At 35.4% G+C, this 14,689-nt stretch overlaps 1 protein-coding gene across 3 annotated transcripts; it reads right to left on the bottom strand.

Moving 5' to 3' along the window:
- Positions 1 to 67: 67 nt before the first annotated feature.
- Positions 68 to 14,520, bottom strand: LOC111777423 (protein DGS1, mitochondrial-like). 3 transcript variants are annotated; one of them, XM_023657012.1, is made up of 15 exons: positions 14,182 to 14,520; positions 14,070 to 14,105; positions 12,631 to 12,763; positions 11,719 to 11,922; positions 10,913 to 11,050; positions 10,650 to 10,805; positions 9,634 to 9,828; positions 7,608 to 7,708; positions 6,206 to 6,295; positions 4,101 to 4,173; positions 3,998 to 4,026; positions 3,769 to 3,892; positions 3,067 to 3,177; positions 2,182 to 2,282; positions 68 to 575 (listed from the first exon to the last, which is right to left on the bottom strand). In XM_023657012.1, exons 1-15 carry the CDS (start codon positions 14,388 to 14,390, stop codon positions 455 to 457), a joined length of 1,821 nt encoding a protein of 606 aa, XP_023512780.1. In that variant the 5' UTR covers positions 14,391 to 14,520; the 3' UTR covers positions 68 to 454. The 3 variants fall into 3 exon arrangements, with proteins under 3 accessions (XP_023512780.1, XP_023512782.1, XP_023512781.1); XM_023657014.1 differs by having other exon boundaries at positions 12,631 to 12,804; positions 14,182 to 14,321; XM_023657013.1 differs by lacking the exon at positions 14,070 to 14,105 and having other exon boundaries at positions 14,182 to 14,390.
- Positions 14,521 to 14,689: the final 169 nt, after the last annotated feature.

Genomic DNA, 14,689 nt, shown 5'->3' with positions numbered 1-14,689 from the left:
AAAAAAAAAAAAAAAAAAAAAAAAAAAAAAAAAAAAAAAAAAAAACTATTAACTATGCAATAAAGAATGACTTGAGAAAGGTCAAGTCCCTGTGACTATCATTTCTTCATAAAATAATTATTTAAAGAAAAACTACAATATTTCCTTCCAAAAAGAAGGTTCTATAAGAAATCCATCCATGATTTTCAACGGTTCTTTCATTTGTTAAAGTACTCTAACAAAGGCCAATACTATCATGAAGACAAATTTGAAGTTGTCAGCCCAACAAAAAAGTAACAGGCTAGACACCATTGTATATCTTCCTCAACAACAAATGCTAATGAAGGCAACGCAAACTGGGTTTAACCAGGGGGCTTTCCAAAAATATTAGGCTTGGAAGTGTGTGAGCAAAATACCTCCATTAAGCAAATCAAAAAATACTCCTGTGGAGTTGAAGAGAAGAAAAGGACGTGCATTATGACCTTTTCAATGTGGGAAGTAAACAATCGTACACCCGTTCCATGCGCCACGTAATTCTGAGTTTATCTCGTGTTGGAAGACCAGGCTTCCCTAGATCCAGAATATCCTGCCTCAAACTGTTTACAAGGTTAGATTACAGCTTTAATGTAAATGCACTATATAATTGTATGGATTAACCCAAGAACTAAATTTAATGTTTGTGCAAGTAACTGTTCAATATAGTGAAGAGCATACAGTGAATGTAATCTTGAGATGTTATTTATCTCAAAAGGTAATAAGGCTTCTGGTAAAATCACGCGCAGGGTTTGGGGAACTCAAATTTCAATACACCACAAAAAGTAGAACGACGAAGTGGGGGCTGATAAAGAATGAGTACAAGAGAGGAGATGATAATGATGGCCAGTGGTCAAAGGATTCCTTGTTTCAAAGAGGATATTTGTTTTTTTATTTTTTTTAAAACCAAGCTTCCGACTAGAAAAATGAAAGAATACAAGGGTACACAAAAAGGAAATCCACGAAGGGAGAGCCAAGTAACACACTACAAAAAGGGGCTTCAAAGAGGATATTTGTTTTCTATTTCATGTACGCTCATGCCTGATGTGTCTGTTTTATAAGAGAACCCGACAATGTTTGACGTTTGATAGAATTATATCAATTCGCTCATCCTCTAAACTTATCTCGACTAAATTACTTTGATTTGATCCCTTCTTTTGTTAAGCATGTTAAGAGTTTTGACACTGTGTAGTTCTTCTCATGTAAATCGATTTTCCTTCATTTAATCTCAACTCCTATCTTTTATAACATCATCACCTAAAGGTTCCAAAGATATAAAGTTCCTGACTTCAATAATGGCTCATGGGAATATGACTTATATAGATCTATGAAAGACATTTTCCCCAAGATCTGTTCATGGAGTGGCCGCAAGGAGATTATCACTCAAAAGTACCAAAAAGTGAAAATCGCACTGCTACTCTTCCTACTGTCGAAATCTAAAGCAAACACAGTATATTCTATAGTGCACTTAACAGCTGTGAGGGAAGCATACATTATGTAAGTTTTGATCAGAGTCCATGGTTACTAAAGAAGGCGATAAGAAAAGCTAGTCTTGGTGGGTGGGGGGTTGATAGGTAGCATTTTTCTTCTAGAACTTATCGTAAGATAAAAAAAAAATACAAAAAAAAAAAAAAAAAAAAAAAAAAAAAAANCTCCTGAAATGGCATATTGGTTAACGTTCATTGCAAATTTATCTGTCAGAGTATCCTCCTGATTGATTAGAAAATAGAGCAGAACTCCAAGGTTGTACTTGGTAAACGAAGTTGTGAGTAAATACTCACTGACATCCCTATAATTTTCAATTCAAAGGATGGGGCGTCCTGATGTATATGATGTTTTGAGGGCCATGTTACGATTGTTTTAACCCCTTCTTACTTGTAGATTGTTTTTCCTTTCAAATATATTCCCGGTTTCACACAGAAGAGGATTTGTATGAGAAAATGAATGAAAAACGTAAATATTGATGAAAAGCAACTCCTAATGACCTAGAAATTGTCAAATGTTTTCATGTCAATTCCTGACGAAAATGATGGCGCATTTGACAAAAGAGTCGAGCAAACAATTTATCTGTATATAATGCAGATGCCATCTCTCTATATCTGGAACACATGCTGGTTGGAAAGTATTGCCTAGAAAGAAAGAAAGAAGAAAAGCTGAACTAAAACTTACTATAGCCATTCACCGGTTGCTTTGGCATGCTTCTCGGAAGCATGGTACAGCCGACCCAAACTATACAGCAGTAACCCAAACCTACATTCAGCATCTTTTACCTGCAAATATTGAAAAATGGAAACATTCTCATTCTGCTCTCAAGATATTCAATAAAGCAACGTGAAGAAAGACAATTCCTTCTCTCGTATATTGTGTTTGCCTTTTAGGGATGTAGAAATATCTATGTTTGAGACTCAGGTAGCTAATCAATAATCCTTTTTCGTATGAGGAAATAAGCTTTCACTGAGAACAAATGAAAGACTACAAAAGGCCATACAAAAAACCAGCCCAACAAGTCCAACTGCCCCCAGCCCAAAAAAAAACTACACAAAAAGGGAGTCCAATTTAAAACAAACAACCAAGCCAAGAGAATAGTTACAAAAAGTCTTAGTCACTAACGGCCACAGAGAGATGTTTAACCCAACAAGGACCACGCCTTATCCCATATTTTCTCAAGCTCTTTAAAAAAATTCCTGTTTCTCTTCTGAGCATGTGTTCACACATCTCTCTAGGCTTCCAAAAGGATACAGTTCAGTTTTTTCTCTACTTTTGTTTGATTAGGACCAATTGGAAGTTCTAATTTAATACCCCTTAATTGAAGGTTGACTTAGACAACTAGTCCACTCTCCTTTTCTTTTACGTTCTCTTTTCTAACAAATGTAACTTCTATAGCAAATAAATAAGTAAAAACTTCTGGCTTACTATACTAGGATTATTTATTTCATAATGTTTACATTCACATGCTGATCTGCAAAAAAAACATGATTTTTTATAGCAAACAAAATGTGTACAAACAGAGAAGAAACATGTTTGAGAAGCCAACAAGTAGATTGAGCTCCTTACACGTCCTTGGTCAACAAAACTCTGGTATTGCATAATTGCTTTCTCCACCTCCACGACAAGTAGTCTTCTCTGAAGCCGAGCAGCTCTTCCCTTCCCTTCAGCTCTAGTATCCTAAATGTCATAATCAGTAAGTAAACTGACTTTGTCTCTTTTTTCCAAAAAATTTACATAGAGTGATATTAGCCAATTGTTGGTCAGAAGATTAGGGTTAATTTGTAACATCAACTGAAAAATAATGAGGTTTGAGTTGAGGAACAGAAGAAGACTGCAAGAAATCTCTATCACCATTCTCCCTAGGGGCTGATTAGTCAGGTAAAAGAAAATAGGCTTGCTACTTTTCATTGAAGCCTCGTGAAATAAATATCCAAAAAAAGAACGAATGAAAGAGAGAAATAGAGTATGAATGAATGCAAGGTGTTCTTATGGACTGTGGGCTTGGGGGTTTGGATACTTCGACCAAGTTTAAGGGAAATCCGGGAAAGTCGATGGCCACTGGGATAGAGAGCACTCCCCACTCAACTTCATGACCACACAATTGATGAAGGTATCAGCACTCAACTGCAGCTGTCCTACTCTAACGTCTTTCAGGAAGGCAAAATCTAATTTGGTAAAGGAACTCGGAAAAAAGTAGAAATAAGAACAACATCACACTTGAATTTAACGTTAAAAGATGTGAACCAAACTAGCTTTTAGTCCACTTACCTGTTTATACCAAGCACGCAAAAGCATCAGCAAAAGAAGTGAGAGAAAAAATGCTGGCAATGCAGCTAGAACAGCGAAATTGATCTCATTTGCCTTGAGAATCTGGTCAAGCTCAAGCATTGCCCTATTTAAAAGCCATCATAATATGAAACCATTGCCATGAAACCAAAAAGGAAGATGAAGTTATGTAATGATTGTTCACCAAAAATGGTAACTTTCTGAAACTTACGTCTCAATATCCAATTTTAGCTTCTGCACCTGCATCGACACAGAGAAAACTATCAAGTATAGTGTACCTGTCGTATGGAGATAATAATTGAACATGTAATAACCTGGATAAGCAAAGCACGGGCCAGCTCTCCACTAAGAAGATTTTGAATGGGATGCATCAGTTCTTTCTCATACCTAAAGTAGATGAAACAATGAATATCTATCATAGAAGAAAAGCATTCATTAGATCAACCTTTACAAATGGATATTAGATTATTGCAATGTTTTTTTTCCCAAGAAAACATGATTTCAAAAATCACAAAAATATAAGAATATTTATGAAATTAAAGCTCTGCTAGGAAGCAAAAAATTAAAAAGAAAAAAATCCTAAAACACTAAGGTTCCTTGTAGAATTTCTGCAATTATGTTTGTGTATTTCTAGCAAAGCATTCCACATAACATTTCAAATCTTATTTAGCAAAGGACTTGCCGTTCCCAATATATAGGTTCCACAAACAACCTGTACATGCATTCCTTTACCAATATAAGAATAGCCAAGCTAACCCCAAACAACCTAACTATCTTCCACCAAATTTGCAGAGAGATAAAACAGGGAAAAGAAAGATGTCTAATGTCAAATAACATTTGAACCCCACATGAAGAGAGCATAAAGTAGGAGGAAACATGCATGTTGCTAAATATTGACCAAGCTGTCGGTGTAAACTTCAATATAAGAGCCAACAGAAGTGTCACAGTGTGATTGAAGAACTCATTAAAAACCCAAGAGCAGAAAGTTGAATTTGTGACATAATATGAAGAATAACACACTAGTCGATGGTCACATCAACATGACATCTAGAGATGTCCATTTAATCCACGGGACTGAGGATTCCCCGATTAAACAAGAATGGGGAGGGAGGGGGGAGAAATTTTTTCGCATTTGCTAATAGGGGCCGGGGGGAAGGAATACATTCCCCGTCCCAGACTATGGCCCCGCCCCAATCCCTACAAAAATAAATGAGGAATTTTGCGGGGATGTGGAGTAAAATAAGAGGTGGGAGCGAGGATAAGGAAGGCTTTCTCGTCCCTGTCCCACCCCGTGGACATCTCTAATGACATAAGTACAAAATTGTCAATGCACTGAATCATTCCTCATTCCCACCACCTATTTCATTTCTCATCCCCGCGAAACTCCCCATTATTTTTGTGGGATTCGGGGCAGAGATTCCCTACGGAGAATTGGTAGGAATTGGGCCCCATGGGGAACTTTTGCCCATTTATTATTCTTTTTTTAAAAAAATAGCAATTTAAAAGAAACTTTTTAAAGTATACTTTTCATTGATCAATAGTTTAAACTATTGATTGGTGTTGATTCGCTGTGATATTGGAAATTGGAAATTAGAGTTGAACCACCTTGTTGTAAATTATTATTTGTTGATAAAATCATTTCACCTACAAGAGTAGTAAAATATATAAAATTAATCGACACCTAAATTATAAGGAAAAATTTTGTTAATATGATTTTCGAATCTAAGAAAAACAACATCAAAAAAATAGTGATTGGTTTTCTTTTCCAAGTAATAAATTAATAGTTGAATCAACAATAATAGCGATAAATGCGACCAAAACAAAATAGCTCAAGTGACAAATAAATTAATCCAATTTGCACAACAAAAACTAATCCAAATGTCAAAAACAGTTCTTATTACAAAAATCAAACAAATGGAAGCAAGATCTTAAACCATTGAAACTTGAAAGACATAAAACTCAATGGAACTTCGAATAGAATTTTGAAAGTTTGCTCCCTCTTTGGAAATATATGGAACTTGGAAGTGGAATTTAGAAAGTCTCTCCTTGAAAATATACCTATATTTATATTATCCAGGGCGGGGATGGAGACAGGGCAGGTCTGGGAGTTGTGTGGGGAGGGGGACGGGGATTATATTTCTCATCCGTCCCCAATTATCTAACGGGGAGAAATCTCTCCCCATTCCCTCCTCCATTACCCATCTAAACAGGGAATACCTTCCCCAACGGGGCCCCAACCCCGCGAGTTAAATGGATATCTATAGCATTTGTTATGGAACCAAAGAAAAACACGATCTAAAGAAGATGCAATAACACTGTTTATGGGAAATGTCAGCCTTCCTCAGTTTTTAACAACAAATTCATGCACCCTGCAAAGTTCAACAGTAGATAAAACTACAAACAAGATATGGGGAATAACCTGGCCATAACTATTGCAAGCATTTCTTGATCTGATGCATCATCTGGAAACTTCTGGCCTTTCGTGTGTTCACTGAAAGCAAGTAACATTCTGGAAAGAAGAGGATGATTATTTAATATCTTTTGCATATTCATCCAAAAAAAAAAAAAAACATATGGATATTGCTGTAAAATTTAGAATTTCTTTCAAAATAGTTTTGCTTTCCACAAGTAAATACCGTGAAACCTGTTTCTGATAACTATTTTCTCAAATTTCTTATTGATGTTTTGTTTTGTTTAATGTGTTCTCACAAATTACCATTTCGTAGAACAAAGGAATTTGCTCTTTCGTCCAAAATTATGGGTTTATGAATAGTAGAATCAATATCCACAGTAACATTGATAGTAGATCACGTTGCAAGAGTAATGTATATTACTCTGTTTTCTTATTATACAATAGAGAAGAGCATAGGTCTATTTATAATAGAACTAATTTTCTAGAGAAAATGAAACATTACAGAAAAGAAAACAATACAAAATAGGCTAATTCCCTTATTGGATAGGATTACACCTATACTTCTCAAATTAAGGTTATTCCTTTGACCAATCACAAATCTTTAAAGCAGTTAGGGAAATAAGGACTGAAAACAGCTAAACTAACAATTTTCCAAGACAAATTCTTAAACTTTATCAATTATTAGTCTAAGAAAAAGTCAATGCGAGAAAGAAAATATCATGTGGAAAGAACGGAAGTTAACTAAAAGTCATCAACCTCCATCATATTGACACAGGTCAAACTCATCCCAAATGGGTTAGTGACCAGAGAGGTTTAGGTATTTCCTTTGTATTTTGTAATCTTCTCAGCATTTCAATCAAAGTACATAAATATATTAATTAATTAATTAAAATAAAGAAAAACTAGAGGGATTGTTTGAAAATTGGCTTTAATAATGGCTGTGTTCTGTAGAACAAATTTCTTTTGAAGAATTTGGAATTACTTAATGAAATAAAGTCTAAGGGTTCACGTTAGTTAACGAGGAGAGTTCTTCGTGGATTCTTATGTTGCTCTACTTTGGCTTTGGTGGAGTTTGGAGGCAAGCTTTTTCATTTGGATCTTGTTTTACAACACAACAAAATAAATGACCTATTTTTCAGGAAAACAAAAATGAAATTGTTACTCCTCCTAAAATCACAAATCTGTAAATAGTGATTTCTATTTAACAATATTAACCATTACAAGTCATTCAATCACAAAATATAAAAACATTTTAAAAATAAAACAGAAAGCTGTTTTTAAAACAATTTTCTAAAAAGTCACTAGTTTTCTGATTGGAGATAGAAATAAATTATGCAAGATCGACATTTCTCATTTCCAGCAATAAACTGGAGCTCAAAGAAAATTACGGTCCATGAAAGACAATCACCTGTGCAATGAGTTGACAGTTAATTGAACCTCTTGAACCTCCATGACACCTTTATGCCTCTTTCTAAATGTATCAAAAAGTTCGTCTCTAATTGAAATAAGCTGCAAAATAGGGAGTTAGAATACCAATTCAATAAAGTATCTGAATGTGAGTCATTGGAAATCAATCATTATTAAGTTACATTAATGGAGAACATTGATGAACCCTGGCATGGACATCAAGCCAATTTATAGGTGCTACCATAACTAACTAATCACTTACAATAAACTAGGCAAGAACTTCAAGAAGCCACTCCATCACCAAGTTTGGTATACACACAAACAAACCAGAGGTCTTTAACAAAAGACACCATCCTCTCCAGTCAATAGGACACCGGAGAATAAATTATCAATATTTTCTTCGTCTCTTAGGCATAAGCTACACACCAAGGGAGAAAGACACCAATAGCAAACTTCCCACCCCTGAAAGTTGCACTGATTAATCTAGCTCAATCTACAAAGTTGAATTGGCACGATACCCTCAGTAAAATCTACCCAAAGCTTCATCTGAGATCTAATCACTCAAGTTCTAAGAAGTTTGTGGATAATGGGATTCTCTAAGATAAACCTAAGAAACGCAAGCAATCATATATGATAGTCTTACAAACTGCCACTTCCCAGTTGTTGGTTCATAACCTCTAAGTAGTTTTTTTTTTTTTTTTTTTTCTAGGAAACAAAACAATTTCAATGATGTAGTGAAACGTAACAAAAGGTTCTATCAAGAGATGATCACAAAAGGCTATGCCATTCAGATATGAGCGCAGATAAAAACCTCTAGTTTCCAACAAGAAAAAACCTGCCAAACATTTTTTTTAAAAAATGAGAAACAGATTTCATTGAAGCAATGCAATAAACAAAAAGCAAAAACGCCTGTCAATTCCTAGTCCCTGGTCCACATACTTTTTAATCTAAAAAGGGTGGGCCCCAATATAAGAGTTTGTTGCAAGTCTAAATTATCTTGCTTGCTTTTCATGTTAAATTTCAAAGAGGTACATGTGACTTTTATAATACATGAAGGCTACCTAAATCTCCAAATACTAGGTAACAATAAATCTAATCTAAATAAATCTTAATCGTGAATCTAAATAAATGGGTAACAAGAAGTCTGAATAAATCTACAGATTAAATTAGAGAGGTCAACTACTTCCCTCGTTTAATGGGATTACACAAATATTTCTTATATCAAGGTCATTTCTTCAACACTTCCCCTCAAACTCCCTCAAGCCGAGTAATAGAGTAAGTAATAGATTCAATCTCAGCTTGGATACTCAAGCTGAGTAATAGAGTGAGTAATAGATATCATTCATTCTCAGCTTAGATACTAACTCATGAAGAGCATTCCTTCAACAAGGTTCACTTCTTGGAAAGATTGAATACACTCCTACAAGCCTCATGAACCTACTCTAGGACACTCTCCAGCGAAGTAATCCTCAAACTAATTCTACAGTCCCTACGATTCAATGCACATGACAAACATTTATCGAATAAAACCAACGAAGCCACAAGCATCAATAAACCTCCCAAGCATTCAATGTTTCTAGTTCTTCAACCCTCATCAGACTTCTCAACTCAACAAGCAACATTAAAGAACCCTGACCGTTCCAAGAAGCCAATAATGATTATCATCATGCCCAAAAAGATCTTAAGCTCTACCTATGGATCCTTTATAATGGACACATACCACCAGCAAGAAGGATCGTTATGCCTAGAAAATTCAGTAAGGAGAGAAAAAAGCACCCTCAATCACTTCCTCGGCCAGCAAACACTCAAATACTCATATTGAGAAATAAAGCATCCCTTCTCACAATTGATAAACAAAAAAGATCCAACGTGACATGAAGAGAGGCTTCAAAGTTATTTAGCATAATAATCAACCATAACTGAAGACCAAACTCAAGAAAAATAAAATACAATGGTAAAAGAAAATAAACAACTGAGCTCCAAATAGCCAATTACGGGAAAACAAATAAAAATAGTAAAAGTAATACCGGTTGTTCTACATGATCCTTGAAAAAACTGACTGCTGAATTATGTGCTTCGTTAAACCAATTCTCAATGTCATTGCTCCCCATTAAGCTACTATGTTGGATTAGCCAAACAGAGCAGACTGAAAGACCAACTGCACCACAAGTATATCTAAGCCAGTGCTGAGTTAGTTTCCTTGGCTTTCGATGTTTAGAAACCTAAAAAAGAAAGACAGGTGCACATCAATACCTCTTAGTATGGAAAGGCATAATACAAAAAGAAGAATCAAAGTATGAGGAAAACACACATAAATGAACACAGCTTAGTGAAGAGTATTCATAAACTATCAAAAATTAATACATCACTGTAGGAAATAGCTCTAAGGTGCTCCAAAACTTCATTTTCAATACCAACCTGAGGGGGGAGGTTACGATATTTATATTCGTATATTTGTGCTACACTAAGAATAAAAACTATATTTACTATAACCCGTTAGCTTAAAGCATCGAGTGATAGATTTAACATGGTATCAAAACAAGAGTTTATATTCTCAGACTACTAAATTGTCATTTCTTCTCAATTAATATTGATAACCACACATAGGTTTTCATGTAAATTTCAAGCCCAAAAGTGAAGATAGTGTGATAGTACGACTATAAAATCAAATTTACCAAAAATTCAGTGGGGATTTAACGATTTGTATTACTGTTAATATCTTACAAATTACGTTCTTCATTGTCTTTTCAAATTAATTACTTTAGGCGATCCTTGTACATGTGTCTATAGTATCTGAATGCTGAAGTGACTGGAATAGAATATACTGATTCTCTTGAATCTTTGGTGATTACGCATCTATATAGAAATGTGGGCACTGTTGAGTCAAATTTTTACTAAACTGGTAGTAAGAATATTACTATTCCTAGCTTTCATTTGGGTTGCAAGGGCAGGTTATGATCAAAGTATTTTTCTTGGCTACAAAATAGTTCAGGGGTAAAAAATCAAATTAGTAATAATAGAAGCATGGAAAATGACATCTTACAAGAATATATATGAAAGAGTCCAACTTGTGAAGGTTCTGATAAAGCAAGTTGATAGCATCGCCAATTTCACAACTTGTCCACTGAGATCCTTCCTTGTTCACATCTGGTAATTTTTCAAATAGAGGAAATGAAAAGCTGCCATCGATTAAATCCATCTGCATAGTCATATACAAAGTAAACATTAGGAACTGAAACGTGAAATTAGAATAATTTCTGCTTCAGCATTTTTAGCAATAAAGTTAACAAATAATCTCAATGTTACTTGATGTGCTGCATGCAGTTGACAAATTGATGCCTCTAAATCGAGAAATAAGCCATTCAATGTAACCAACAATGATGGTAAGGAATTTTGTTGATCATTCACTGCCTCCGCCCCAATTTTGTCAATTTCCATAAAGACCTACAAGAACCAGAAAAGAACAAAATCAAAATAAGCCAACAAGAAAATGAGAGAGAGCTAAGAGACAACATCATTCTAACATTGTCTCAGAAGACTATAAAAAAGTCGAGAGTTTTCCAAATCTGATCTCCAACTAAAGTATCACATGTCCAAGTCAAAAATTTGAGTGTGTGTGTGTGTGTGTGTGTGTGTGTGTGTGTGTGTGTGTGTGTGTGTGTGTGTGTGTGTGTGTGTGTGTGTGTGTGTGTGTGTGTGTGTGTGTGTGTGTGTGTGTGTGTGTGTGTGTGTGTGTGTGTGTGTGTGTGTGTGTGTGTGTGTGTGTGTGTGTGTGTGTGTGTGTGTGTGTGTGTGTGTGTGTGTGTGTGTGTGTGTGTGTGTGTGTGTGTGTGTGTGTGTGTGTGTGTGTGTGTGTGTGTGTGTGTGTGTGTGTGTGTGTGTGTGTGTGTGTGTGTGTGTGTGTGTGTGTGTGTGTGTGTGTGTGTGTGTGTGTGTGTGTGTGTGTGTGTGTGTGTGTGTGTGTGTGTGTGTGTGTGTGTGTGAGAGAGAGAGAGAGAGAGAGAGAGAGAGTTCAGACTCAGAAGGAGCAACTATCTTTTCAAGGATAAAATAAAACCACAAAAATGATAAGATTTCTTTTGAAAAATGAGTGCCGAAAAGGCCAACCAAACCTGAGCCACAAAAACTGCAAGATGACATCTTAAGTTGCTCAGTATAGTTATTCGGTCAGCTATGTGAAGAGATGCCTCACGAGCAACATGTTGCATGGAAAAACCATCCCTAAAACTTTGGCGCATTAACTGCGCTGTTCCACTAAAAAAGGCCCTTGGACCTCTCTCACAAATCATAAAGTAAACTTTTTGAGCATTCGTACCCTGAAAATTTCATGAGAACAATGACATAAGCACACACAACCAAGTTTTAACAGAAATAAGAAAGATAACAACCATATGCTTTGCATTAAAAAGTCAATGAGCAAAATGAACTGAAAGGGATTGACAGGCCTCTCATCCAATCATGAGGGAATGACTTTTAACGAAAGGAATTTTTCTTGTAGTTTCTTCTTCATATTCTTTAGATTCCAAACGATTTTGCTCCCAAAAGGTTGATTAGAAGGTCAAAGTGCCCAAATAAGTTCAACTTCTCCTTGAGCATTGCTCACAAAAAGATTGTTACTCAAGATACGTTGCAGGAAAAGATTCCTTTAATGTTTTTCTCCACAAATGTGTTGGAAAAAGAGGAGAAGGTTTCATCAGTGTTCCTGACTGCTCTTAGGGGGACATATTGTTCTCAGTTTTTTGGTATGCTTCGGGTAAACTGAAGTCCCTCTACATTGATCGGACTTTTGTGGAAGATGATAGAAACTTAAAAGGAATTACTGGAGAATGACTAATCAGTCTGCTATGTTGCTGTACCATTGTGATAATCTAATGTTGCATTTTGAAAGAAGGATGTCACTGGGTAATAGGTCTTTTGAGGACACTCAAAAGACACTTATATTGGACCTAAATTTTTTTTCCTGGCATCTTCTATATATGCATAAAATAAATAAATTAAAAACATTAGGTAACAGAAAGACTTGCCTCTGCACGAGATTGCCAGAACTGCAAGTTTTTCCAAATGCTATGTAAATTCAAAAAACAGTGCTCCAAAAGATCGCCCAAGACATCGTACAGTCTAGATGCCTCTGCTGGTTCCCAGCCGGTTACTGTTAAACTGTTTGCAGTTTCCATGAGCCAATTACGATAAGCAGGCTTCTACTTGTCAACAAAACATGTGCATGGCATAAAAAATGGCACTCCATACAATCATCAATTGTCTTCATTTAAATAAAAATAAAATTTATCACATGGTACATACGTCACAACATGCATCAAGTAATGCAAAAATTCGCAACAATCAGTTCAAGCTTAAATACTATAGTAAGTGTAAAGAAAATATAAAGAATGAACTTATTGACCAAATTTCAAATTCTCCAATCGTAACTCTACATGGATACTATATGAAAATTATGCTTTAATTCATGGAATCAGCTATTCAAATAGGCTATACGGATATATAAACCTTGGACTCGATTATCCAAATTCTGAATGCAAGTACTTACATTCGTGGAAGAAGACAGATCACAGGTGTATGGTTTGGAACAGAACTCCAAGTTCAAATAATAGTCTTATAAAAAAGCTATTTTAAATAGAAAATGGACAAAAGATATAAGAGTGCCCCCGAGATTCTACTGGGAGTGAAAGAAACCAAAGGGTTTTCACAACAAAGAACGAGCTTTGAGTCTAGTCTACTTAGCTATATCTTGGTGTAAATGTATCTCTTTTCAATTACTATAGCTCGTCTGCTCTTTTGCCTATTGGAGAAGTTTGTTGTAACACCTTTAGATTGAGCCCCCTCGACTCCTCTTTTGTAAATCATATACATCAAAATTGTTCATTAAAAAATACATCATCCTCCAAAATATTGACCAAAATTGTAATGTTTTGAACGATTGAACAAAATGAAAATGGTTGGTCTTGTATGCTCGATAAAATAGAAATATTCGGTCCACTTGGCAGAACATGGTTGACTGAAAGTTTTACCGATTTTCAGTGAAGTTCTGCTATTACTATTGAAACTTCCACTCTTAGTTTCATTGAAATTTCAGAATTAGCATTCTAGCTTGAATGAAGTGCAGTAAATGCCAAAACAGTTTCCAAGTTTGATCTAAATAAAATGGGCAGTGGATTTATAGACAAACTCAAGAAAGCCTGCGGTTCAGCTCGGTAGGAACTTGTGCCATTGTCATTGTGGTGGACATTGTGAGTTTCTCTAAAATTCTTATAACATTATAACCTTAGTCTTTCATGAGAAACTATATTAAGGACATCGATATCCATTTCGACCGGCACAACCAGGTGATAACTCGTGTCATTAAAGATAAAAACAGTTGCAATTACAAACAACGCAACAAGCATAGATTTCAAGGTAAAGATGCTAAGTTTTACAAGCAAAGACGAGGAGTAAAATCAAACAAAACCTCCAATTCTTTTTGCTTTCCCATTGACCAGTTATTCTGCACGCATTGGCAAAATCTAAAAAAAATCAGAAAGGAACAGAAAAAGAGCAGAACCGAGTGAAAAGCGACTTACACAGAAGAGTTTATCGAGTTCAGAGGTAGAGGAAGAGGAAGACCAGTCTTGCGTCTCCTCCGGCGAAGAAAACTCGAAAGCTTCCAAAGAAAATTGGAATCACGAGTTGATGGCAAAAATGCTACAATTTGGTTCCATACACGAAGGGAGTACAATGAAATTGAGGATCTGATACCCTTCTCTTCACTTTCTTCTGGCTTTGCTTCCATTGGAGCTGCACTTCTCTTCAGCGAATTTCTGAGAGGAAGCGAGCACCTTCTGAATTTTCTTGCGAACTTGCAAGTAAAAACTAATTTTACTCTCAATGTCCTTTTCTCTTTGCTCTCTCTCTCCCTCCCTTTTTTCCCGCACGAACTGTCCACTTGGCATTTTGTCTACTAAATATAAGGATCTTAGTAAAATTTCTCCCATAAAATAAACCTTAAATTACAACCTAATTCATAAATTATTCAACTTTAGAACAAATATAAATTAAATCCTTAAATTTTCACATTTTTCCAATTTTTTT

This window comes from Cucurbita pepo, chromosome LG16 (assembly GCF_002806865.2).
Source record: "Cucurbita pepo subsp. pepo cultivar mu-cu-16 chromosome LG16, ASM280686v2, whole genome shotgun sequence".
Classification (NCBI taxonomy): domain Eukaryota; kingdom Viridiplantae; phylum Streptophyta; class Magnoliopsida; order Cucurbitales; family Cucurbitaceae; genus Cucurbita; species Cucurbita pepo.
Note: the sequence above shows the minus strand (reverse complement) of the source record. Positions and strands in the feature narration are given on the sequence as shown.

What these genes read in the sequence shown, in the direction of transcription:
- LOC111777423 (XM_023657012.1), bottom strand. Translation starts at nt 14,390, where the DNA reads ATGGAAGCAAAGCCAGAAGAAAGTGAAGAGAAGGGTATCAGATCCTCA. An exon ending in GAAAGCAAAAAGAATTGGAG is followed by an intron (nt 12,764 to 14,069) that starts GTTTTGTTTGAT and finishes AACTGCAAACAG; the next exon opens with TTTAACAGTAACCGGCTGGG. An exon ending in CTTGCAATAGTTATGGCCAG is followed by an intron (nt 4,174 to 6,205) that starts GTTATTCCCCAT and finishes CATCTACTTTAG; the next exon opens with GTATGAGAAAGAACTGATGC.